This window comes from Equus przewalskii, chromosome 5, assembly GCF_037783145.1.
Source record: "Equus przewalskii isolate Varuska chromosome 5, EquPr2, whole genome shotgun sequence".
NCBI classification, from domain to species: Eukaryota; Metazoa; Chordata; class Mammalia; order Perissodactyla; family Equidae; genus Equus; species Equus przewalskii.
In genome coordinates this window covers 81,036,716-81,063,437 of record NC_091835.1, presented here as the reverse complement: position 1 = coordinate 81,063,437, position 26,722 = coordinate 81,036,716, and the positions used below count along the sequence as shown (strand labels likewise).

Sequence of the window (26,722 nt, the reverse complement as noted above, 5' to 3'; positions counted from 1 at the left end):
CAGAATGTCCTTCTCTTTTAAGGCCGAATAATATTCCATTGTATGTATATACCACATTTTGCTTGTCCGTTCATCTATCCATAGACACTTCAGATAACAATGGACGTTATTCCATAGATAACAATAGACGTTATTCCATATTTGAATAACGCTATTGTGAACGTGGGTGTGCAAATATCTCTTTGTGACTTGCTTTCAATTCTCTTGGGAGTATACCCAGAAGTGGAATTGTTGGATCATATGATAGTTCTATTTTTAATTTTTTGAGGAATTGCCATGCTGTTTTCCACAGTGGCCGTAGTATTTTACATTCCCACCGGCAGTACATAAAGGTTCCGGTTTTTCCATATCCTTGCCAATACTTGTTATTTACTGATTTTTTGATAGTAGCCATCTTAACAGGTGTGAGGTGATATCTCATAGTTTTGATTTGCATTTCCCTAATGATTAGTGAGGTTGAGCATTTTTTCATGCGCTTATCGGCCATTTGTATATCTTCTTTGGAGAAATTATTGGGGGTATAATTGGCATGTAATAAAAGGTACCCATTTTAAGAATAGAGTTTAAAGAGTTTTGACAGCTGTATATATCTGCACCACCACCACCCCAGTCAATATTTAGGACATTTCTGTCACCCCAGGGGCTACCATATGCCCTTGGGCAGGCAGTTTCCTCCCATCCGTGTCTTCAGACAACTGTTGTTGTGCTCTCTGTCACTAGACATTCATCTTGCTTGTCCTGGAATTCCACTTACATGGAATTGTACACTATGCACTCCTTTGTGTCTGGCCTCTTTTGGCATATTTTTTTTTTTTAAGATTGGCACCTGAGCTAACAACTGTTGCCAATCTTTTCTCCTCCTCCTCCCCCTCCTTCTCCTCCTCCCCCCCAAAGCCCCCCCGGTACATAGTTGTGTATTCTAGTTGTGAGTGCCTCTGGTTGTGCTATGTGCGACGCCGCCTCAGCATGGCCTGATGAGTGGTGCCATGTCTGCACCCAGGATCTGAACTGGTGAAGTCTCGGGCCGCTGAAGCAGAGCGCGCGAACTTAACCACTTGGCCACAGGGCCGTCCCCAGGGCATAGTATTTTTGAGATTCTTTCATGTTGATGAACATAGGCGGGAGATATTTTAAGAGTGAAAATGCCTGAAGCACTGAGCAGGTGGGAGATCATAACCATAACTGATATTCCTGAAGCTCTTGTGATATGCTGCGTACTGCTCAGGCTCTAAAGATACTATCTTATTTAATCCTAACATCAACCCCATGAGGTGATGTTATTAAACCCATTTTAGAGATGAAGAAACTGAGTCACAGATGTGTAAGTAATTTGCCAAATGTCATACAGCTAACCAGCAGCAGAGCTGGGATTGGAACTCAGAGAAGCTGGCTCCAGAGTCAGTGTGTAAAGCCACCACATTCTGCTGATTTATAGGGCGCTGGATAAACCCCGGCACTTCTGAGGGCCTGGGGTACATGCTGCCCCTCCTCCTGTCCCTCTCTCCACTGCCATCCTCAGCCTCTTCTCATGCTGTGTCACCTAAGGAAGACCACACGTGTACCTGTCCAAACAGAGTCTAAGTTGCAAAACTCCTGGGAAAAAAATGAACGCTGGAGGCATAGAACAAAAGCCATCACATTATATTTCTCATTAGTACCGACTTGCCTGATTTCACAGGCCAGTGCTGACTCTCATGCTTAATTTATCTCATGAGACTGGATAGGAACACACAAAAAATTGGTTCCCCCACTCTTAAGACAGTGTTCATTTGGGCAGAAACAGCAATCCACGTTTCCACAGTATTGGCAAAGTAGTGCTGTCATTCTGTACCACTTCAACAGCGATCCTAGCGCTGCACATTTGTTTTTTTTATTAGCAAACATCCTAAAATGAGACCTTGTCTAGCCAGCATTTCATCGTATCCTCGCAAAGGCCAAATTACTCTGGAAGGGCAGAGGTTATGGTAGCCCGCATTTAATATATTACTCCAAGATGACTGAATGACCTGCCTGAGACCGTACACCTGCTGCCAGGTGATCTTCAACATTAATGGTCGAGCCGGGGTGGAAGGCGTCCCCCAGCCTCATCCTCTAGGCCTTAGCTCTTTCTCTCTTCGCCAGAACAGTGGCCTCCTGGTTCTAAGTAAAAGTATGTTTTCAATTTGGGTTATACTAGTATTAATGACACGCTGTAATTCACTTCCTCCCCAATCAAAGAAGCAATCATTTCTTCATATTTTTATTATGTAAGGATAGAGAGTTTTACCAAGCGATGACCTTAATGACCATCTTCTTTCCTGCTTGCTTTCACAGACCAGTGACCTTTTCTATTTCCTAGTGAGCAAACTTCATGAGTACCTGCCAGAGTCTAGGGATAAGAATGCGCTTCAAAATAAAAGCCGAAGGGCTGATGAACTGGTGTAAGTACTAACTGGATAATCAGAGATCTTTTTTCCCCTCGGGTGCTAAAGATAAACGGAAGGCACTGGACAAAATATATACTGTACTAGTGATGAATGGTGCCGCAAGTTTTGCTTCACGTGGATTTTTAAAAATAACATACAATTTGTTCTAATTTTTAAAGAAAGACTACACAAGAAACTAGTAATATTGGGTGTCCCAAAGGGGTAAAAATGGGTGTCTAAAGGAAAGACACCTTTAACTGTTGTCCCTTTTTTACCTTTGAAATTTCAAGCCAAATATTACCTACTTGAAATAGTTTAAATAATTAAAAATAATTTAAAAAGAAAGTAGTGTGTGATTATTGTTAAAACTTTAGAAAAAAATATAAGTAGAGAAAACAATATGAAAATGACTTTTAATCCAGACATCTAGCAATTCATTCATTCATTCAAGAAATATTTTTGAGTGCTCACTATGTAGCCATCACAGGGTAGGCACTCAACCAACGGTGGCAATTTGATATACAGAATTTCCTTCCTGCACTTTTTTTCTACATGGATATCTGAGTGCAGTTCTATCAAGGATTATGGATTTTGTCGAATTCTGAGCTGGTAATGAAATTGTGCCATTTCTGTGCTTTTTTTCTCTGTTTTCTAGGGCATGCATTGAAATTGTACAGACTCTGGGACTGATGTTCAGAGAAACAGAAACTGAGTCATCGCGCCTGAACACGTTGGCAGCTAAGGAGTAAGGTCTTTAGAAGACTGAGGCCTTGTGTTTGCAACCCATTAACTACTCTGTTGAGTGTCTTCCAAACTCACAACTCTCACCTCTCTGTTCAGTCCCATGAACATCTGTTAGACTCTTGTCTCTCACTTCTTCCTGTCATGAGCAGATTAATTGGCGTGTACTGAGTTCTCTCTGTCTCTCTGCATTATTAAGGGCACAGAGATTTTGTTAGCATAATTTTATTTTTTGTCATTGTTCGGTGAACTTGAAAAAGACCAAATGACTCACCATACATTGAAAACCAGGGAGTCCTTACCAGAATTTTCCAGAGTACCCTTATATCCACGTAACAGCAAAATGACATTGCAAAGGCAGGAGTTACAGTAGCTTCTTTTAATATGTAACTGTGTGACCTTGGAGTGAATGATGAAGGGTTTATTAACATATAGGGTAAGCTGCCATCCTAACGATACTCTAAAGTATGTGGCCCCTTCTCACCTAACTGTCCAGAGGAAATAGTCGAGCTTTCCTCCACCACATCAGCCAGAGACCTGGGTTCCTTCCCTTTTCCTGCTCTGCCATCTTTCCTCAGGCTTTCTCTGTCCTCCTGGTTGAAGCTGACGGACCTTTCTGCCTTTGTTACACCCTCTGGGAAGCAGGTAATAGCGGGCAGGCACATTTCCTTTTTCAGCAAGGCACAGAAGACTGCCATCCACGTTCTGTCGGTGAGAACTTGAGGCATATGGCCATTTCCAGCTGCAAGAGGGGCTGCAAAGCGTGTCTGTAGTTGGACAGCTATGTGCCTAGCTAAACTTTAGATGGCAATGGGGACATCTGTTATTTAAAGGAAGAATGGAAGAATGTATAGTGAGGGACAATAGCACTCTTTGCCACGGAAAGTAAGTGTTTGCGTATTATCTGCTTGACCTTTTCATGTGATTTATAGACTATGAATTAAATCTTTGGGCAATGTTCTGGCTAAAGATCTTAATTTTTTCCGCTCTCATCAATTGTTTATCTAAATTCCCTATATTAGAAAGTAGAAGGAGGATGAGAGCTATGGACTCGAAAACGTTTGAACCAGAGGGAAGGATAAGAACCTTTGGTAATATTTGTCCAGGCTATTTATCAGAGACCTTTACAAATAAATTTCAGTGATAATATTCGCTAACATTTCTTAAGCAACTTCCTATGTGCCAGGGACTGTGGGCATACTGGACATTATAGCAGGAGTGGTCGAACATTTCTGTAAAGGGCCTTACAGTAAAGATTTTTGGCTTTTCAAACCATACAGTCTCTGTTGAAACTACAAAAGCGCAAAAGCAGCCATAGACGATACATAAATGAATGGGCACAGCTGTGAGCCGATAACGCTTTATTTACAAACGCAGGCTCTGGGCTGTCTGGCCTGCAGGCCATAGTTTGTTGAGCCCTGCTTACAGCAAACAAGGAAAATACACTCTGTTCCTTTCTCTGCATACTTCCTTATGCAGTTGATCATACTGCCATTTCCTCAATCCCCAAGATGGAGATTTAAGATTATTTCTGATATTTCTGTCTTCTCCCACGCTGAAATTATGGCTAAATCGTGTTGCCCCCTTTTTGGTCTCTACATTTCTCTATCCGAAGTTGGAAAAAATCACTTATTAATCTCTGTTGTAAAGTGTTGTGTTTTAATTGTTGTCTTAACTTGGTTTGGCCACGTCAGCCCTTCTGTATCACGCCTCTTTCCTGATATGACTAATTCTTTTCCTGTCCTTCGATATATATATTATATTGCTATAGAAGAGTGTGGCTGTAATCCTAACTTTTCAGTCAATTTTGATACGCACAGCGTCGAATCAAGTTGCCCATGGCATTAACCAGCACCGTAAATGTCTAAGGTAACTGTATTAGTCTTCTACTGCCCTGTAACAAATTACCACAAACTCAGTGGCTTAAAACAACATACATTTACCATCTCACAGTTCCTGTGGATCAGGAAATCTGGGCAGTTTAGAGGAACCCTCTGTGCAGGGTCTCACAGGGCTGCAGTCTCATCTGAGGCTTGAGCCCTCTTCCAGGCTCATCTGGGTGACTGGTGGCAGAATTGATTTCCTTACAACTGTGAAATTGATGACAGCTTGCTTCTTGGCAGGAGAATCTCTCTGAGCTCAGGGAAGGCCTAAACTCTCTTTTAAAGGGCTCACCTGATTATATCAGGCCCACCCAGGATGACCTTCCTTTGATTAACTCATGTCAACTAATTAGGGTCCTTAATTACATTTGCAAAATCCCTTCACCTTTCTCATCTAACATAATATAATCACCAGAGTGAGAGCCTAACATATTCACAGGTGCTGCCCATACTTAAGGGGAAGGGATTATATAGGATGTACATACCAGGGAGCAGAAATCTTGGAAGCCATATTAGAATTCTGCCTACCACAAATAACATAGATTGACTTTGAGACTATGAGTTTGTCCTTCAAAGTCTGTATTTTAAGATATTATAATACCTTAAGAATTCTTACATTGGAAATAATAACAATCTAAATGAAAGTTATCAAACCATTGGCACCATTTTTAAAGCTGTCATGTCAATCCTATAATAAGTCTTTATTTTCAGGATGAAACTACTGTTTAGATTAAAATTCCTTTCATCTCTTATTGGCCTAGTGGATTTTAAATTGAGTTGGCAGAAGGGGTAGATTTCAAATTAAATTCTGCTTGAGCAAATAAGAAAGCATTTATTCATTTCAGTATCTTCCTGTTTATTTTTTTCATAAGTGGAGATTTTATTAGTTCAACCCACTTCATTGTATTCTTCTTGAAATGTGCCATAATCCTTTCATATTTCAGTATTATTATGGTTGAATTCATATATTATCACAGCAAGTGACCCAGAATTTGGGAGTTCCTTCTCTTAGCCTAGAATGTGCGATACTTTGAAAAGAAGCTGTTGCTGAAAATAAAGGACTAGAATTAAATATAGCAGTGAATGGAATGTCAACTCAAAGTTAATATCAGGAAAAGCTTCTAAATGGAATGTTTTGTTGATTTAGGAAGGGTCTTCTAAAACTAAGATTGGACATTTTAAAACAACCTGAATAAAACATTAGCGAATATCCTGTAGGACGTAGCCTGCTTTTTTGAGAAATGTGCTAACTGACACGATTCTTCTTCTCTTGTAGATATGAGAACTAGACTTGTTTTTGAGTTGGAGAAAGGACGGGGACTTTATTTTTATTAGAATTTTGGTTAACCATGAACTTATAATCATGGTAATGATTTAAATGATTGTAAAAAGATTACGAAGCCGACAATGTTACTGAACAAGGATTGTTTATAGTCTCCTTTATTCCATCAGGAAAGGAATGCTTATGGCTATAGAGAATTTTGTACGGTCCTGTCTGTAAATTCTTTTTCTACTTTTACCATCGAAGCTACCCTGATACTGTCTTCCATTAGGCAACTGATGTTTCTAGTGGTCTGCCTTCAGCTCCCCTTCCCCCACACATGTGTTGTACTACACATCTGAAGATGGTGTTACTAACCCCGCTCCTCAGGATGCTCACTTTGAATCATGATTTTTTTTTTCCTTTTTATTTTCAAATAATGCGGTACATTATTCAAACCTAGTAACATTTAAGTGAGTTCTTAGTGTACGTTAGTGGACAGTACACTGCATTTGAAGGCAAAAGACCTGAGGTTTAATACTAGTTTTATTAACTAGTCGCTAGTGGTCTTCGGTGGAATAGTAAACCTCTGAAATGCTTTGTTTAAAAAAGGGTTCTAGAGTCAAAAAACTTGTGATCAAATGAGCATTTTAAGAAATGCTTCATACCGTTTCTCTGTCCTGGACATGCACAGAGCACCTCTGAGAAGTCCGACAGCAGCCAGCCAATGAACGTGGCATAACCAGGTAGTTCCCATACCTCCTTGGCCCACAGAATCTATTTTGACTATAATATTTCTTGGAATTAGTAATCCATAAAAAGCCCTTTGGAAAATAGTGCTCTAATTGAAATCACCCAAACTTCCCTTAAATCCGGATTTTTCCAAGCTATATGAACTTCCAGAACTATAGTTGCTCTGAGCTAAAAGACCAAGAAATTATATTTGCACTTAACTGTCTTATCACTAGACATTTGTTTGCATGTCCAAGGATCCAAAAGTTCAGCCAAGAGTGGTCTGCAATGCTTCTTACTTTTAATTATATTCAGTGTTCACAAACTTGGCTTCACTGCTTTTCTTTTCAAACTTTACTCATTAATTGCCTTTTATTTACTTTTTCAGGGGAACACTATTTAATCTCTTGGTGATTTTAATTAGTGAGCCTCAGATTCCAAAATCTTGTCCTGTGTTTGATATCCAGTTGGTGGCCGATTCAACTTTAGCTGAGATGTCTTTTGATGCTGAGGTGAGATGAGAATTTGGGGATAGACAAAATATAATATAGAGCGGTCCTGGCTTCTTGTCTCCTAATGTGATATTGTCGAATATAGGAATATAATTAAATCAAGGACTAAATATTTTGTCATTAACCTCAAAACTTAGCTATTTTGTCAGTATTAATATATCCATTTTCTATGTTTTAGGGCATGTGTACTAAGGAAAGTAATTAGTATTCTGTGTATATTAGAGAAATCTGTTTGTCTCTATACAAATATTTCTGTATATGTAATTCCACAGTAGAGTCTAATGGGTAAAAAAGCACCATCTTAGAGATTGTAGGGTTAATTCTCCTGCCTCAGTTTACCGTCTCCTTACATATCTCAGTAGTGCAAACTCAGTGAGAGTTACTTTTCTTATAAGGTTTCACTAAAACATTAGAAATATCAAACTGCCTGGAAAGCACTTATTCTGAAAGAATAAATCAGCTTATTATTAGTTTATTTTGAGCAGACCAACACATAATTTTTTTTTAAAGGATGGGACATGATTTGATAGTTGTTAAATATCTAATCAGAGTTATGTTTTAGAAAACTCTTTTTTTTATAAAGATTTTATTTTTCCTTTTCTCCCAAAGCCCCCCGGTACATAGTTGTATATATTTTTAGTTGTGGGTCCTTCTAGTTGTGGCATGTGGGACGCCACCTTGGCATGGCTTGATGAGCGGTGCCATGTCCATGCCAGGATTCAAACTGGCAAAACCCTGGGCCACCGAAGCAGAGCATGCGAACTTAATCACTCGGCCACGGGGCCGGCCCCTAAAAAACTCTTAAATTCACTCATTCAGTCAATAAATATTTATTGAGAATCTATTATGAGGTAAACAGTGTGCTGGCAGTGGGGGCCAAACAAGAAGCAAAATAGACCCAATCTCTGCCCTCATTAGTTTATAGAGTGCTTGAGAGACAGCTGTCACTCAAATCTAACACGAGTATATGATTACAGACTGTATATGGAGCATCGACGGTACCACTTTCAACAGTGGAGCGAGTGGATTCGGGATTAGAGAGTGAGATGGAAGCAAGACTCAGATAGGCAGAGCTGTTAAGAAGCTAGTGCAATGGTCCAGCTGAGGGATGCTATGGGCCAGAAGGAAGCTTCCTTGACCCCCAAACAAGACTAAGCTGTCTTTCAGAGCCCTCCTAACTTCCCCGTAGTTTTCTTTTAAGGCCTTGTCTCAGTTTGCAACTACGCATTTATTTATTTGATTGTTAGATTGACGTCTGTTCCCCGCTAGCCTGTATATTCCACAAGGGCAGGGCCCATGGCCCTGTTGCTCTCCATTGTATCCCCAACACCCAGTACAGTGTCCGATGCATATTTGTTCAATAAGTACATGAAGAAAAGAAAAAGGATGGTAGTTGTAAAGAGGACAGCTTCCAGAAGTTTTTAGGAAATTGAGTTGATAGGTTGATGTGCAAATAAAAGTGTGAAGATTAGATGACTTTCAGATTCTGGCCTGGGTGTCAGATGAGAATTACAGCGAGAAGGGTGGGTTCAAAGGGGGAATAACAGGCTTGGTTTGGATTAGTTGATTTGATTTGCCTGTGGTAGTTCATATGAAAATATCTAGTGGGCAGAATAGACAGATCTGAATTTCCTGGTTTGGGATTTGCTGATCTTTTGCACCTGGGCTGTTAGTGTGGCCATGAGCAGGTCATATAAATTTCATTCCACAGTCTAATAGAGTGGGAGATGTCAAACTAGTGCTCTTCCTTGCAAAGAATACTGTCAGGGAAAATGTGTTGGCCTGAAGCATGCCCACAGACACTTCTCAGGCACCAAGTAGCCATGGGCTAGAAGACAGCCTCACCAACTGTTTGGAGCTCTTGAGAGCAAAAAAAAAGTCTGTAAGCCATATATACCCATACCACAGAAGGAGTTCTAGTTGAAGTTGGGCATAAGCCTAAATTTTCCAGAGAATCTCCCACCTTAATTCTGGGGAGCACATTTCTGCATTCTTGAAAGAAAGTAGGGTTGTTGATCTGAATGATTTTGCAAATCAATGTGCAGTCTTTTTGTGTTAGTATTCTGTGGGTCATTGTATCTTCTTTCCTTGACCCACTTTCTTAGCCATTATTAAACATGTAGTCTTTTTATGAGAGCTGCTTTGTTTGAGAGATGCTAAACCAAATGGAACAGGAAAACTGACCACAGTAATTATATTTTCAGTTAATCAAAAATTCTTTTATAAGTACCGAAAGGGAACCAGGAGAAAGTACCAGTTTCTGGCTCTGCCAATGATACTGCATTGATTATTATTTAAAATTCTAGTTGCAGAAGCTCATCCTGGAGTACACAGACACGGCTACAGCACTTTTATACGAGATACTTCTTGTCTTTCAGCAGGTACAACAGATATTTTATTATACATATTATATTGTGTGATTATTATATACATCATGTGACTTCTAGATGATACATGTACAGTATATGATTAATAATACACCTTTTTTAAAATGCCCCTATTAGAGATGGTCTCCGACACTGGCTGACTTCACTGATGCTACATTTGCTTTTAAGTGCTCATCCAGCTTATTTTCCTAGATGCTGCTTTTAAAGATTTGATTAATCCAGATAAAATATATTTGAGAATGAGTATCCTTTTAGGTACAACTTGACCTTCATGACTATAACTCGTTTATTTACTTGGGTCTCTTAGGGAAATCTTGGATTGGGATCCACAAAGTTTGCTGTGAGCTGGCTGATGTCCTTCCTGCAAAGTCGTGCTCCCATAGTAAGTACCTAGAAGCAAGAACAAAACCCCCACTCAAGGCTAATTAAACAGATGCTCTTGTGCTTAATTAATATAACGCAGATTTTGTCCATAAGTAGTCAGGTTTATAAAACAGAAGCAAAATGTAAATTTGATTATTTTGTTATTTAATTAAAATAAAATGTTTTTATGTTTGGGGCCTGAATGTTTAAGGTACTGAAATGACATCTTAAATGTGATCTTTATTTCATGAAAAACCCTAAGATATATGTAGGAAACAGAATATTAAAATATTGGATGTATAATTAAGTGAAAAAAATGACCCTGTACCTGAAACAGTGAGTTTGGGTTGGTGAGTATGAACATGACACTTAGGATCACCTGGACGCTGTGACCTGGCAGCCACCCTCCTGGTCCATGGATCACCATCTCTCTGCTTGACACCACAATTTCATCTCCCTGGTCTGTCCCTGTCTTCCCCCCAGACTACAGTCAGAGGGATCTATTCAAAATTTAAATCTGGTTCTGTCATCCCTTGCTTTAAATCTCTCATAATGAGTAAAGACTAAACTCCGTATATGGCCCACAAGGCTGTGCGTGTTACGGCCCCCCAGTTTCCTCTAGTCCCTCACTCTCCCAGCTGTGAGGGTCTCTTACTCACTGCCCATCTCCGACACCCCCTCTCCTCTCGGGACCTAGATGGTTGCCTCTGTCTGTCTGTAATGCGTTTCCCTCCCTTTTCCACCTGGTTAGCTCCTCCTCATCCTTCGGGCCTCAGTGCCGCCTCCTCTGACTAGGTCAGACCCCCCGTTTGAGGCACACATAACCATAGCGTGGCGTCTTCCTCCTTTCCTTCGTAGGGCTTGTCGCTGTGCAGTTTACGTTTGGTCCTTCCCTGTGGTAGCCATTGGTGCCCACACGTATCCTGGCTCTCTCTCCTTCCAGGCACATGATAGGATTGTACCTCCCTCCCCGCTTGAAGTTTGGTGGGTCTCTGTTCTTGCTTTGGCCAAGGGCCTGTGAGCAGAAGTCGCCTTGCCACAGGGTTCAGGAGCCACTGCATGCTTCCCTGCATTCCCTTTTCCTTCTGGCCTGTGACTGGGGACATTCCATACGGTCCTGAGTGACTACAATGAGCAGAACCCCCTACCGACCCATAAGGGACACGCAGTGTGGGCAAGTCATAAACCTGTGCTGTTTTAAGCAAAGCACTGATATTTTGTGAGGTTTGTTACCACAGCATAACCTTGTCTATCACGACTCACAGAATGTCTTTCTCCCCCAACAGACTCCAAGTGCCATGAGGGTAGGAGCTGTCTGTTGTGCTAGACACATAACAGATATTCAGTGAAATACCTGCTGAATTAATCCTAATAAAGGCCTCATCCTTTAATCTCTTCTCATCTCCCCAAACGTAGTCTCCCTTTATTCATTCATGTAGTCGTACATTCAATCCACATACATTTAATTGGAAATCTCTTCAAAAAGTAGTAATCCAAACTAAATTTTCCTTGCTAATGGAGGCTCCGCCATGAGGTAATACGTTCTCTTTCCATGTAGAAACGTGCCCCCAGTGACATCAGCAGTTCCCTGCTTTGAGCTGTTTTTCTAGAGTGATGTCGAGCTTGTCCTAGGGAATCCAGATCCTCTTGCCAGGCTTATGTTCACAAAAACCTAGCTGGGGCCTGAGGGTACACTTTTCAGTAGTATAGCCAACTGCCTTATGCAGAGATCGAGCCCATGAACTTGGCTGCTTTAGCAGCACACGGACCCTCACCAGACTCAGGCCCACTTCAAGGAGTGACATACGTTACAGTCATCACAGCAACAGAAACTCGTATGTCCAAGAGGCCAGACTCTGCCTTTTTCTGTGGGGTGGTGGCAGACCCCCGTCATCTCAACCAGTGTGTGAGATCTGGGGTCCTAAGGACTCCAAGCAACAGGCACGTTTCTTCCTCAACCTCTAGGGTTGGTTCACCAAAGGAAGTGAGCCGAGTATGAGGCCAGCCTGTGACCACAAACCATGTCAGGATGAAGAGTGGGAAAAGGACCTCTGACTGTTGAGAGCTTCAACATTAGCCCAGTTCTAAAGAGTTTGGGTAGAAACAGAGTATTTGAGAGACATTTCAGGCAAGGAAACTGTTGGGATCATTGATGACACCTGCATGTCAGTCGGCTCTGGCTGATTTTCTTACTTGGTCAGAGCAAGATGCTAAAGAAATTTAAAATTTAATGCCTAAATGGGCATTGTTTTGTTCCATTGCTGCAGACTCTCTACCCTCAGTCTGTGTTTGCCTGATGCAATATTTAGTCAATATGTGTAAATGGATTTGGATTAGGAAAAACACTTCAAACCACCTGCCCTACTTAGGAAGGGCCAGTAGCAACGTCAATAGACAAGGCAACACATTGATTGATACTAATTTAATAGGTGTGCAGAGTGACCTGCTGGTTGGAGCTTGAAAGGGCGCTAGCATTCCTTCTTGATTTTTATAGTGGCTTCTATCTATGGATAGTAGTTTGAAAATGCAACCCCTCTCCGCGAAAAAAAAGATTTATGGAATCCATTGTTCATATTTTTTATTTAGTTCTGTTGTGAATGCCAGCTTTTTGTGTGTGTGCGAAGCAGGAACCCAATAACTTCACATTATTGCTACTTTTTTCCATTTTAATTTCCCCCTGAGAAATGACAGCAGAAGTGCTCTTGACGAAAAGTCCAGCTAACAGTGACATCAGCATTACTTGCGGGGCAGGCCCTGTGGCCGAGTGGTTAAGTTCGCGTGCTCTGCTGCGGCGGCCCAGGGTTTTGCCAGTTCGGATCCTGGGTGCGGACAGCACACGGCTTGTCAGGCCACGTTGAGGCAGTGTCCCACATGCCACAGCTAGAAGGACCTGCACCTAAGATAAACAACTGTGTACGGGGGTGGAGGTGGGGAAGTTGGGGAGATAAAGCAGAAAAAAAAAAAAGATTGGCAACAGTTGTTAGCTCAGGTGCCAATCTTTAAAAAAAATTAAAAATTAAAAAAATTTAAAAAACCCAAAACCAAAAAAACACGTTACTTGCTTGTGTCAAGCCTGGTTTTCTTTGCTTTCTCACTTAGTGTTCTCAAGGTGTGGTCCAGGGAACGAATCCATCAGAATTGCTTATGGTAGATCCCTGGAGATGGGCCCAGGATTCTGCATGTTGAGTGAGCGGCCTAGGTGCCTTCTATGCATACTAACGTGTGAGAACCACTGCCTTGTAGGAACCTTCTTTGAAAGGTCACGGGCAGTTGCTGTCTGTGGGCCATTTGTTCTTAACAGTAGAACAGAGGAGAAACCACCTTCCCTCCTGGAGGAGGCGTAGACCTTTCTGAGCCCCCCACTATCCTCACTCCTGCTTGCGATGTTCTCCTTCCGCTTTGGAGCCGAACTTCCTTGACAGTCAGTCCTTGTTCTGATTTTCCTTGTAGGGGGGCAGTTGGCAAACCTAGTTGGTCTATGGTCTGGTGCTCTGAGTCCCATTTCAATGAGAAATAGTGCGAGGGCAGAGTGTGAGGGGTGCTGGGGCCCAGCCTGGACTCACAGCGGAGGCTCCAACTGGAGCAGGTGCGGCCCCCACGTAACCGCGTTTTCCTCGTCTAGATGACTTTCGTGGCCAGTGTTGTGAAACAAGTGGTGAAGGGGCTTTCAGCTTCGCTCCAGCTGCTGAGTCCCGGCCAGGCAGTTCTGTTGTACCAGCAGCTCTGCATCCTCAGGAGCTGCCTGCAGTACAGCAAGACTTTAGCCGAGTATATTAGGAATGACTACAGAGAAGAATTCCGGTAAGAAAAAGTCTGAATCTAATCTTCACTAAAACCCACCCGTTTCTGATTTTCATGCAACACGGCCCCATACTTAGGAGATTAAGTGACGATGGGAAATTCTACTTTTGTTTTTAATAATGTTTCACTTTGATCTGCAGTCAAGTAGGATTTGGGGGAGCCCTAAGAACCACTGCCATTTGGAGTATATTCCCAGGCCAGAAAAGACAGTGAAGCATCAAGCTATCCGTGAAGAAGTGCTTCTCACTCACGTCTCTATGGCAGCCAGCATCTCACAGAAACAGTCATGACTTTAACATGCTGTAACAAACCCTACCGAAGGAAAGGGTAAATTATGGATTGTGAATTCAACCGAGTCATTGAAAAAAACCCAATGTTTCTCCTCTAAAGGAGAAACAATTAACGAATGCAGTTACTAGTTTTTTGGTTTCATTTATCCTCTCTTACTCAGTAATAAAACAGTAAGAAAAGAGCAGCAGCAAGCGCTGGTTTCATCAGCCGGCTTGTTCCGCACCTCAGGGGCTCTCCTGTTTACAGGCAGAGCCAAGCGCACTTAGCGGTACAGCCCTGCATTTGCACCTGTCAAGGAAAAACCCCAGGTTGTGTCTGACTTAAGATGGAAGGCTGCAGCAGGCATAGCTTTGCCCCCCGTTGGGATGGAGACACAAAAGGATGTGGGGGCATACGTTATGGCCTTGGCTTAGCTTTTACAAAATTGTAGCCCAATTTGTGGACCCTGTTTTTCTTCCTTGGGGTTTTACACCGTAGGTTCCATTCTGGCACCTATAAAAGGATTTTGGGGGCCGGCCTGGTGGCGCAGCGGTTAAGTATGCACGTTCTGCTTTGGCAGCCTGGGGTTCACTGGTTCCAACCATCCCGGGTGCGGACATGGCACCACTTGGCAAGCCATGCTGTGGTCGGCGTCCCACATATAAAGTAGAGGAAGATGGGCACGAATGTTAGCTCAGGGCCAGTCTTCCTCAGCAAAAAGAAGGGGATTGGCCACAGATGTTAGCTCAGGGCTAATCTTGCTCAAAAAAAAAAAAAAAAAGGATTTTGTTTGGCCCACACAACCCAATCTTTCCCTCCCTTTTTTTTTTAAGGTAAAATTCATACAAGTGTGAAAATCACCATTTTAAACAATTAAAAAGTGCAATTCACTGGTTTTTATACATTTCACAATGTTGTGCAACCATCCACACTCTCATTGCAGAATGTTTTCATCACCCCTAAAGAAACCTGGGGCCCATTAAGCGGTCACATCCCATTCTCCCCTCCCCCCAGCCCCTGGAACCACTCATCTACTTTCTGTCTTTGTGGATTCGCCTATTCTGGACATTTCCTACAATATATGGCCTTTTGTGTCTGGTTTCTTTCACGTAGCATAATGTTTTCAAGGTTTGTCCATGTTGTAGCATGTATCACAAAACCCAGTTTTAAAAAATGAGTTATGACATTTAAAAATCAGGACAACTGGCAGAAATGGTGTCACACTCCTACGTGACAGTGGCTGGCCAGGGCTCAACAGCAGCTGCCCTCTTAGGTGGATCAGGCACTGTGTAGTCTGCCACTGTCCCCTCTCTTGCCCTTCCTCCCAATATCTTACCTGTGAGCATTTAGGTTTGTGATCCTCGTTTTAAGCTAGTGATTTTCAACTTGCTGTGCATTAGAATCATCAGAGTAACTATTTAAAAATACTGATACCCACATCTCACATGCGGAAATTCTGTTCGGTTTGTCTGAGGTGGGGCCTGGGCACTGACATTTAAAGATACTCTCCAGGTGATTCTAACGTGCACCCAGGGTTGAGAACCAACCCAAGCTGACGGCTAAGGGTTTCTCACTTTTGTCTCCTCCCCTGGCCTTTCCTCTACTTTTGCTGAGGCCATGAGGATGAACGCTACTCTTCCCTCTTGACCTGGCCCTCACGGTCACCACAGCTTGATGCTTTCGGTTCACCTCCCGCTGTGTATTGCCTGAGAAAACAGGAAGCAGGGGCCTCAGCTCCTGCTGGTGAGGACAGCCCTGGCTTCCGTATTAATGCCTTGATAACCAGTACATTATTAATGAAATTCACTTCCTTTGCTGAAGTAAAGTGCTCAGTGAGCCGAAAGGCACACACATCAGAGACGGTCTGGGTCCCAGTGGGAGAGGTGGGAGGGCTGAAAGCGGCCCGAGTCTGTGGCTTAGCCTCCCCAACCCAACCGCCCTCTGCCAGTGAGTGTGCACGCACTGATGTGACCAGAGTGAAAATTCTTGTTTTTAAAGCTATTTTGTTTCTTTTCATGGTTTGCAGGTACTTTATTCACATGCCAGCCTTGGAAAAAAAGCTTCCGCTGCGTTACCCTATTGCCCAACCTACTACCCAAGTTTTCCATGAAGTTCTCAAATTGGTTGAACAGAAACCATGTGTGAGATGTGAATAAGAGTGTACAATGTGAATCAGGAATCGACTGAATATTTATGGGAAACATTTTTGGGTTTATTTAGTATCTGACTATCCTTGTGTCCTATAAACAAAGATTTTATTTGAGCATTCCATGACTACCTCTCTAAGAGGAGTCTGTAAGGTTTTTTATCTGCCACAAAAAAAGAAATTTTAAATACACTGACATATATAAAGCGGTGCTAAACGCTAGTGTTTCTCTAAAAAAATAAGCTTCTAAAGACATAAAAAACTATAAAGGGAACAGAAACCCATGGAGAGCAATAAATTACAGAGTGATCGTTAGAGAAATGCTGAGCAATAGGATGCAATCCTCCTTCTCCACCTGTAAAAATCCTGGTGACGTCAGAATGCATGGAAGAATGAGCAGAAGGACACAGGCATGGCTATCAGGAAAGCCAGTTCCTTGTTTATCATGTGGAGAGAAGCTTGGACTTTCTCCAACAAAATTAAATGCCTTCTGCCACTCTGTTTCAGGCACCTGTGGGCCAATGTGAGCCGTCTCGTAGAGTCTCTGTGAAAGAGAAATTGTCTGTAAGCAGTTATGGCTCTCCCAAACATTCAACAAAATGACTTCACTGTATCTTAGGGCAATAAACCAATTTAATCCAAGCAAACGTTAGCTTTGGCATCACTGTGAGCTATCGAATTTGGGCTTCTAAGAACTTAGGACCTGGGCCCTCCATTCAGCTTTATCATGACTTGAGAGGGGATCAGAGAAAAATCTACCTCCAAAGAAAGAGCTCCCCAGCCAGACCTGCCTGTGCGGGGCAGTGGAGAGAGGCTCTGGCTGAGCCACTAACCAGCTACTCGACCTCGAACAAGTCAGGTCTCCTTTCTGGGCCTCCTCTGCTATGCGGAAGGGTGGGACTGGATGGTCTCCAGGTTGTCCTCCAGCTCTAACATGCCCTGTGACGCGACACTTGTTAACGCGCTCTTGCGGGGTACCGCATTCCTCTGCCGTCCTGCTCAGTGGATGATTTCACTTGATTCCAAAGAATCCTGCTTTCTTTGGACCAAACATTTCCCTCTCAGCTGTCACCAACATCACCCCACAAAGTGTCCAAGCTTTCCCCACAGGACTACAAGGCTTCTACCCTCCAATCTGGGGGCAGAGATGGCGGCAAAATGGTGTTGATGAGTGTCCTGGGCAGTTGGATGAGGGATTATTCCCAAGAGATGGTCAATCAGAAGAAAAGGAAAAGATTCTTGGACGAAGGCAAGCAACACTTCGACATGGACGAATGATGGACAGTGGGCTGACTACTAGTGAACAGTGGGACCCACACAATGACGAAGAGAGGATCAGCTCAGCTCTGCATCAGCTTCTGAGCAGTGCCTGGCTCAGAGCCTGGAGACGGCTTGGGGTTTCTCTCCCACATGCTTTCTTGTCCACATTGCCTCTTCTCTCCCACTGTTCTCTTCACTCTGAGAGCAGACTTTATCTAATTTTCGGGAACAAAACCTCTGTCAGAACCTACCTGAGTCTTTCCATGTAGGGCTAAGTCAGTAGCTTTTTTGAAAGCTGGTCATTAAATATTTGTTATCTCGACTTTCTTATGACACATGTCTATTCATTTGCACAGTCTGGCGGGGACAGAAATTAAGACTTTGAGGAGTTGTCCTGCCACAATTCTTTCCTACTGTGTTTTTCTGCGTTGTTGCCAAAGCCAAGAAAATCACTAAATAATCCATCTCAATAAATGACCACGCGCATTTGATTGACTAAATATTGACCTCAATCACAAAATAATTATTTTTCAGGAAACCTAATTGTAGCAAAATTTTGAATATGAAAATCACATATATTGCTTTTTAAGAATACAAAGGATCACCAGAAAGGCAAGCACACATAGCCAGTTTTCAGGGTGGGTGCAAGATTCTAGGGTGAGAACAGGGGTTTTGAGGCCAAAATGGTTGAGTTTGAATCCCAGCTCTGCGCTTGGAAAGTTACTTAACATCTCTGAGCTTTAGTCAAAACCAATAGAACATAATTTCTGCCATAGGGGTGCTGGGAGACTTAGATGAAAAGGCATTCATAAAGCACAGAGCGTGGGATGTGGCATGGAGTAAGGATTCAGTACATGGTATTTATCATTATTATTACTAAATAATATCAAAGCTGGCTGAGAACTTCGAGATTAATAAATAGTGCCCTTACTTTTCTGACCAATTTGGGGACTAGCCACTATGCTGAGAGCCCTTGACCTATAGAGCATTGAAGAACAGATTCATTTGGTTATTAAACTGAAAATTCAATTTTCCATTAGCAGGAATGTGGTTTCAGTGACAAGGGACTTATTTCTACTGCTCAACACCATGAAGGGCTGTTGGCTTTAATGGACACTATCAATGCAAGTGGGAAATGTTCTTCCCAGGGGTGGACAGGAAGGTTTTTAGTCATGTAGACTTTTTTAAGCCTTTGACTTAATTTGGCTAATTACTAACCGATCAAACCCATATAGCCATTCGGTACTTACCAAGTTCCTAACTGATTCACAGGTAGTGTTAGAATAAATAAATGAAGAGCTTCTTCATTTTACTGAAATCTAGACAATCTAGAGAGTACGGAAAGAGGGAAAAGCTTGAAGTTCCTGTAACTGATAAATGTATTTTACATATTTCCATATTAAATCTCACTCACTGGTAGTACCACTTTTAATAGCATATAGGAATGCTTGAGACTACCATAAGAAGTGTGCTGTAAGGCATTTGAGAAAAGTGCTCAAAGCTTGTTGACTGGTGATATGCCCTGAACTGTGGATTATATTTTCTTCCTCTGAGGTTAGAATCACTTGTTTTATATTGTACATATTTGCAGAGTAGAGAAGTTCAGTGATAAGTATGGAAGAGAAGCTGGAAATTTCTTGAAGAAATGACTTTGATGGGAATTTTTGAGTGACCTTTAATAGTATTAACTCATGGTCTGGTTTCTCTTTATTCATTGTATTAACTTCTAAAATGCAGTGTCAGCTTGTGAGGTCCACTGGGGTATGGCTTTCTGCAGGAGAGGCAGGCAGCCGTTCTCCACCCAGTCAGATCAGGCTCTCTTGTGTCTGTGTATCTGTGTCTTTTGGATCTGAAGCTTGTCTCATTTGGGGGAGGCAGCATGACCCCTTGGCTAGAAATCTGGGTAGTGTAACTTTGGGGCTAAGGTTATTTAACCTCTTTCAGAACTTCCATTTTACCCATTATAAGACAATAAAAAGCCTACCTTAAGGGGTTTTGTGAATATTCATTCATTTATATATAAACAGATAGTTGTGTGGCTAGTATATACTGGGATAAACCATATGGCATTGCTATTTTCAAGTTCAAAACTGTCAATATCTGCAATTTCATATGGTTCAAACACATAAAAACCCCTCAATAAATGGTAGATTTTATTCTCATGGAAACACTAACTTGCTTAATGAACTTTCATTTTAAATGCATATCATTTATTCTAATTTCCCAGATAGTATGGCACTTTGTTATAACATGGCTTATTCTTGCACAGATTTGAATAAACCTTGAATCATATAGTTCAGTCACGAATTACTGAGTGGGTACAACATACTTACACATGTTCAAAGGGGATTTTAAATTTTTAAATTGTCTTCCAGCACTTCCCCTCCTTCGTTCACTCCACCGCTCAAAAGGGAAACTTGAGCGACCTCCGTTTTCTCCCTTCTCTTCATTTTCCAAATGCAATCCTTCAGCAGTGCTAATTGGAAATCCTTCGGAATATATCAGTAATCTACTGACTTCCCATAGTTACTGCCACCGCCCCTGTCCAGACTCCCACCGCCCACTGCAATAGCCTGTCTAGTCCTGCCTTCACCCTGGACCCCTACAATCCCTTCTCTCAGGGGAGAGTGGAGTCACCTTTTGGACAAGAAAATCAATACAGTTTATGATTTTGAAGCTTCTCCTTGCTTCTTATGACCCAGGATGGAATCCAAAGTCCTCCCCAGGCTCTCAGGGCCCTTGGCGACCTGCCTCTGACACTTCTGTGACCTAACCCAGTCATTCTCCTCACTCGCTACTCCCCAAACATGCTGGCCTTTGTGGTTTTCCTTCAAATCCCCGAGCTCTTTGCAGCCCTGGAAACCTGCATGAGCAAATGCTTTTCCCCCAGATCTTCCAGTGTCCTTCCAGGAGGGCATCTATGACCACCCCAAAGGAGCCACCTCCCCACCCACATCACCTTATAACGTGTCTGTTCACTTGCTTATTCTTTGCAATGTAAGAATTTAAGAATGTAGGTTCCATGAGCGTCTGGCCCTCGTTTATCTTGTTCACTACTATACACCAACACCTGGAATAGTACCTGGCACAGAGTGCCTCTTCTTTGTTGAGTGAAGGAACAGACTGTGGAAACGTGTAGATGGAGAACACAGAGAGGAGCACCAGCCCAGCTGTGCCTCAGAGCAAACTAGTGAGAGAGCCAGGTGAGACCTGTAAAGGACCGCGCAGCCAGTCCATAGAATTGGGAGATATAATAAAGAGTTGGGTTTTCTTTCCAGCTTTATTGAAGGAAAACTGACAAAGTTGTGAGATATTTAAAGTGTATAATGTGATGGTTTGATATTGTAGGGGAGGAGGACATTTCCTCTCCCCAAATGGGGGTTCGTCTGGCTGGAGAACGACTTAAATTCACATGAGACAGAATAGCAAGAGAAAATTAAACAAAGCTTTATGAGGAACCATGGCCCGGGGCCTTTCTTCCCAAAGGAAGAAAGGGCACCGAAGAAGTGGGGTGCACAGAGTGGTTATATAGCCCCCAAACAGGGTGTTTCACATGTGATTGAAATGTCCCTCCCACAATAGTCACAAATTGCCCTGTTGGCACAGTGCTTGATGGACACAGCAGGTAATGGTCTGCTATCTCGGTGGGCGTAGCAGGAGGCAAGTCTATGTCCGGAGCTGGGCGGTCACAGGTGAGCGCAGCAATCAGTTCCTAGCCTAAGGAAAGATGCTTAATCCTTAAGGAATGCCAAAGTTGGGAGGGGGAGGGAAGTCAGTTACAGGAGGTTACCAGACTAGCACAATAAAATGCAGATTTTAAGTCATTGCCTTTGGTATTGATTAAGAGTTTTTAGAGAGAAGGTCATCTCCTTTCTTCTTCCTGGTACAGAGAGGGAGGCAGCTTTTACAGATAGAGATTTACCTTACAAATGTAAATGTGTCCTAAGGAAGGGCAAGTTCCATTCCTCAGAGCCTCCTTCCTTGTCCCAGTTTATCAAAAGCAATCAGCCTCAAATAATCCTGATGCCAAAGAGACATATCTTGGGGTGGCCAATTCCAGGTCCCCCACAATATGCATCTACATTGTGAAAGTACTTCCCCCCATTGAGTCCATCCATCCATCACCTCACATATTTACCTTTAAAAAAATTTTTTTTTTGGTGAGAACACTTAAATTCTAGTCTCTTAGCCAACTTCAATGATATAATCCAGTGTTATCAACTACAGGCACCACGTTATACATTAGCTCCTCAGACCTTACTCGTCTCATAGCTGAAAGTTTGTACCCTTGAAAGTTTGGAGAGGTACCAACCTCTCCCCATCTTCCCACCCCCTAGTCCCTGGCAACCACTTTCTACTCTGTTTCTATGAGCTTGACTTTTTTTAAATAAAGGGTGGTTTTAAGCCTCTCAGTTCTGGAGTGGTTTATTATGTAGCAATAGATAACCAGAACAATCAAGAACGTTTTCATTTATTTTAAATAAACTTATACGTTATATCAATGTTAGGGTAATTCCAAATTAAATAATTCACCACAATCAGGTACTCTGACCAGCCTAAGTGTTTGACCTGTCTATATGTTCTTCATTTTTTTCTACATTGTTAAAATCATATACATTTTCCCTTTTGTCACTTTAAATGAATTCAATAATATTCCACAGAGTTCTGCTCCCTTTCAATGGGATTTTTATCTGTCTACACACAGCAGGGTCCACATTGTCACTGTCCCTTGCCAGGGAGGGGCCCTAGGAATCGCACAGTGCGGTTAATAGCTGATGGTGTATGAGGTGCACCAACCAGCCCGGACCGCTGCTTCCCCCGACCCCCCCCGCTTCCAGCCAGCCTGACGAGGGACTGGGGAGGGAAGGGCATTAAGCTCGGGGAGACAAGGTCTCTGGAGGTTTATTGGTTGTATACCAGACATTTCTGGCTTCTGGGTTTGGGAAAATCCTGAGTCAAAGGGTCTGCTTTTCCTTTGTCGTTGCCTTCTACTTGGAGGGTGACTTCGACCCTGGAGAACGACGAGGGGCTGTGGCTGAGGCAAGATTAACGTTAGCCCCAATATCAGAGGCTAAGAGAGGGGCAAAGAGGACCTTGACATTTCCTACTAGGTGGTCCACTCCTCCGAAGGCCCCAGGTGTGGGGTTTCAGGGCGGAAGTTGTCCCCATAAATAAAGATGTTGGATTTGATGCAAGTACTAACCTCCCCATGCCCTCCTTCTACTTCTGGTGGTGATGAGGACAGAGGAGTGGTGGGGGTGGGGTGGGGGTGGCCAGCGACTGTGGATATGATGATTTGTTTGTTTTGCCAGCAAGGAGGGAGAAGGAGGGCGTAAGATCTAGTGACACAGGGCCTCTATGGATTTTTGCAGGGTATCCCGCAATATCTGCCATTATTTATAATATTGTTTCTACAGGAAATCATTCTGTCTCCTGCACAGCTGACCTACACAAATGAATTTGGAAAGGACACATTTATGAAGGGAGTAAAGGACTTAACTTCTATTAGCAACTCTAACCACCAGAGGGCACAGTGGGATCAGGGAGCCTAAGACCAGCTGAACTGCTCTAACCTGGGGCGTTGATTCTTAAACTTCCAAATTCCTGCAGACCTTCAAGACTGAATTCTTGTTTGCTGTCATGCTTCTTTAATACGCACAAACATAAATCTAGGCATGAGGAAGCCCCTTCTGCTCTTACGAAATCAACACAAATTTATAATTAAAAACCTCATAAAATTAAATGCAAGTTAGTATCATCAATGCAATGCATGCTGTTTTGCTGAAACTCCGTCTCCTCCTGCAAAATGAACAGGGGAGAACACTGGGCCGCAGGCTCTTGAGCGCAGCACCCTTCTGCTGTCATGTTCCGCTGTTCTCTTGCAGACCTACTATGTCTTTATTTACAGGCCATGCTGGCCTTTGACCTTCACGCGGCTTGAACATGTCACTGTGTGTGAAATCTGCTTCTGTTCTCTTTTTGGCCAAGGACAACGAAAGTTCTCCCACTTACGGATAAATCATGGATCAATGTAAACAAGGCAAGCACAGTCTCTTACATCACAGGCTTTTCACCGAAATGAAAAAACTTTAAATTCTCCAAGAAACCCCATAGACTTTCAAGTTGAAATCTAGACTCCAATTTGAGAGGCTCTGCTATAGGAGATAAGGGGCTCAAAATGTTTTACTCATGGTGACCTAACATCAGTTTCCCTGGCTGGTTTGTGCCCTTTTCCCCAACGTTTTCATTTTCAGAAGTGTCCTCATTGGGACAATAAAGTATAAGGTTACACACCCCTAGTTATAAGCCAGCCCTGACAGGGGGCTCTCAGAGCAGAAAGGACCTGTGCCTCAGCAGTAGGTGTTAGGAGACAAAGAAGTCACAGGCGTACAGAAATTTCAGAGGCTTCTCTCAGAAGCATATCTAGTCCAATATGAGTGAAGCTATGGGGGTTAAACCAAACTTCAGGCATGTTCTCATCTTCTTTCATGACTCAGAGGTCCCCTATTCCCCACACTCACAAGCACCACCTCAAAACACAGGCTCTAAGAAAAGAAATCAAGGGAAAGACTCCTCACACGTAGGATGCTCTGATATCTGAGAGCATATGAGGTCATGTTCGAGCAAGAGCACTGAAACTTCTGAGAAGGTCATGTTGACTCAGAAAAGCTGGAAGACGGGGCAGCAGTTCTGTAACCCTATGACATAATTTGGCTAACGCTGCAGATAGGGTTTGCTATACAGCAAAACCATTCCTCACCACCAAGTTTCAAGACCAAATTCAGTTGCCAACATGACTTCAGATGGTTCAGTGTTAACAATAATGAAAAGATGCCACGAAATCATGGTTTTTAAAAAGACTGAGAAGGATTGCTCTAAAAAATATATAGAGTGTTCTGAGAGAAGTGTGTGCGGACCAAAGTGTCCACAACTGAAATATGCTGAGATTGGTCTGTTGAAGTGACACTTAATGAGAGCATTCTGGCAACCTGAGTTTTCATTCCTTCAGAAGATGACTATTATTAGCATTGTTTCAAGCCCCAACTGGGGCAACTTGTCATAAAGGACACGGAAGAGAGAGGAGAATAGCACCATCTGTCCGTGGCATATGTGCCGGGGCACTCACCGTGGGGAAATGTCTTGAGAGGTCTGTCAGAAGGTTTAGGAGGTTCCATATGACTTTCCAGAACCATGCTGTCCCAGAGTGAAATCAACTCAATTCAACAAGCAGCTCTTCTGAGTTAGTTGGATGCTTAGGGTATACAAAAATAAATAAAACAGGGTCCCTGTTCTAATAAGCTAAGTTTTCAAAGCTAGATTATTTGAGTACAACCTCCAAAAGTTTTGCCATATCATCTGTATTTTTATTTACTCAATATTTTTCTAACGTCATTATTTACTCAATAATTTTCTAATGTCCCTGTCTACTTTAGCCATATCCTAAAGAATATCTGGGAAATCATGGATTTTATGTTTTAGATATATATTTTTTTAAATACTTGTGTGTACATATTTCTAATGAACATTTAAAAATAAACACAATGAAAAAATTTTAAATGTCTTTTCCTTGGACTCTCTAAAATAATCTTTGTACCATTCTATGGGAATGACCGTAGAAGGAATACTCCAAGAAAACATTATACTAGGGAAGAATAAGTCAGATAGAGGCACAAAGAAAATGTTACAGGAAATCACAGGAAGAAGAGTTTAATTCTGATTGGGTGCATCAAAGAGGTCTACCTCGAAGATTTGGTATTTGAGGACGTTTTAAAAATATCTTAAGTCTATACATTTTTTTTAAAACTAAAGAACATGGCAAAACGATAAGAGCTGACAAAGTTTGGTGGTGGGTGTGCAGACATTCCTACGTTATTCCCTTTACTTCTCTGCATGCTTGAAATACTTCACCATAACAATAATAAAGCGTGCCTAGGATTTGGAGAAGAGAAAAGCATTCCAAGTAGAAGAGAAAGTATGAGCAAAAGCACGGAATCCTGATATTCAGGCGGTGTCTGGTTCTGTTGAAGGCGAGTGCTGGACAACAGGGCTGGAGACTTAGCATGAGGTCTGATCATGCAGGACCCTGGCTGAGCCGTCCTGACTAAGAGGTCTGCAAGCGGTAGGGAACCCCTGGAGGTTTCTGATGAGTGACGTACAATGGGAGCAGCAGATCAGGAACAGGACTCAGAGACATCTGCAGGATGGGGAGAGCCCAGAGTTCAAAGGATCTTATAATAATGGTTCAGGTAAAAATAGGGTGGTCTGCCCAAGCTCCAAACGTCCTGATTTCCTCCCTTGTTCTGCCTGCTTGCATTCCGTTTTTATTCAAAACAAATCTATTTCCACTGGGCAGTCACATCTCCTCCTTCCTACCCCAGATCCTTTAGTCTCATTCAACCATACTGTAGACCAGGGGTGGCAAACTTTGTCTGTAAATGGCCAGAGGGTAAATATTTTAGGCTTTGCAGGCTGTACGGTCTCTGTTGCAACTACTGAACTCTGTTGTAGTGAGAAAAGCAGCCGCAGACAATACATAATGAATGGGTGTGGCCGTATTCCAATAAAATTTTATTTATAGACGCCGAAATTTAAATTTCAGATAATCTGCATGTATCATGAAGTATTTTTCTTTTGATTTTTTTCAACAATTTAAAAATGTAAAAATGATTCTTAGTTTTCAGGCTGTATAAAAATAGGCTGCAGATTAGAGAAACACAAAACAAAACCACAACGAGATATGCGTCCTCACCTCCTAGATGGCTATCATCAAAAAGAAAGATAGTAACAAGTCTTGGCAAGAATATGAAGAAATTGGAGCCCTCACAGATAGCTGGTAGGAATGTAAAATGTCACAGAAGCCTTAGAAAACAGTTTGGCAGTTCCCCCAATGGTTAAACACAGGGTTACCATGGGACCTAGCAAATCGACTCTTAGGTATACACCCAAAAGAAATGAAAACAT

General features: G+C 42.4%; 1 protein-coding gene and 1 long non-coding RNA gene across 10 annotated transcripts in view; one reads left to right on the top strand and one right to left on the bottom strand.

Moving 5' to 3' along the window:
- Window positions 1-22,173, top strand: part of C5H12orf56 (chromosome 5 C12orf56 homolog) — an 85,621-nt gene extending 63,448 nt beyond the window's left edge. For 4 of the 9 annotated variants that reach the window (XM_070621947.1, XM_070621948.1, XM_070621950.1 and 1 more), the window contains 7 exons: window positions 2,314-2,420; window positions 3,061-3,150; window positions 7,411-7,534; window positions 9,841-9,915; window positions 10,229-10,303; window positions 13,907-14,085; window positions 16,382-18,083. In XM_070621947.1, the coding sequence (XP_070478048.1) occupies window positions 2,314-2,420; window positions 3,061-3,150; window positions 7,411-7,534; window positions 9,841-9,915; window positions 10,229-10,303; window positions 13,907-14,085; window positions 16,382-16,511 (780 nt within the window). In that variant the 3' untranslated portion in view covers window positions 16,512-18,083. Of the gene's footprint in view, window positions 1-2,313; window positions 2,421-3,060; window positions 3,151-7,410; window positions 7,535-9,840; window positions 9,916-10,228; window positions 10,304-13,906; window positions 14,086-16,381 lie in introns of all 9 variants that reach the window. The other 5 variants (XM_070621952.1, XM_070621946.1, XM_070621954.1 and 2 more) reach the window with 4 other exon arrangements.
- Window positions 1-26,722, bottom strand: part of LOC139083645 (uncharacterized) — a 59,238-nt gene that overhangs the window by 15,724 nt on the left and 16,792 nt on the right. The window lies entirely within an intron of this gene.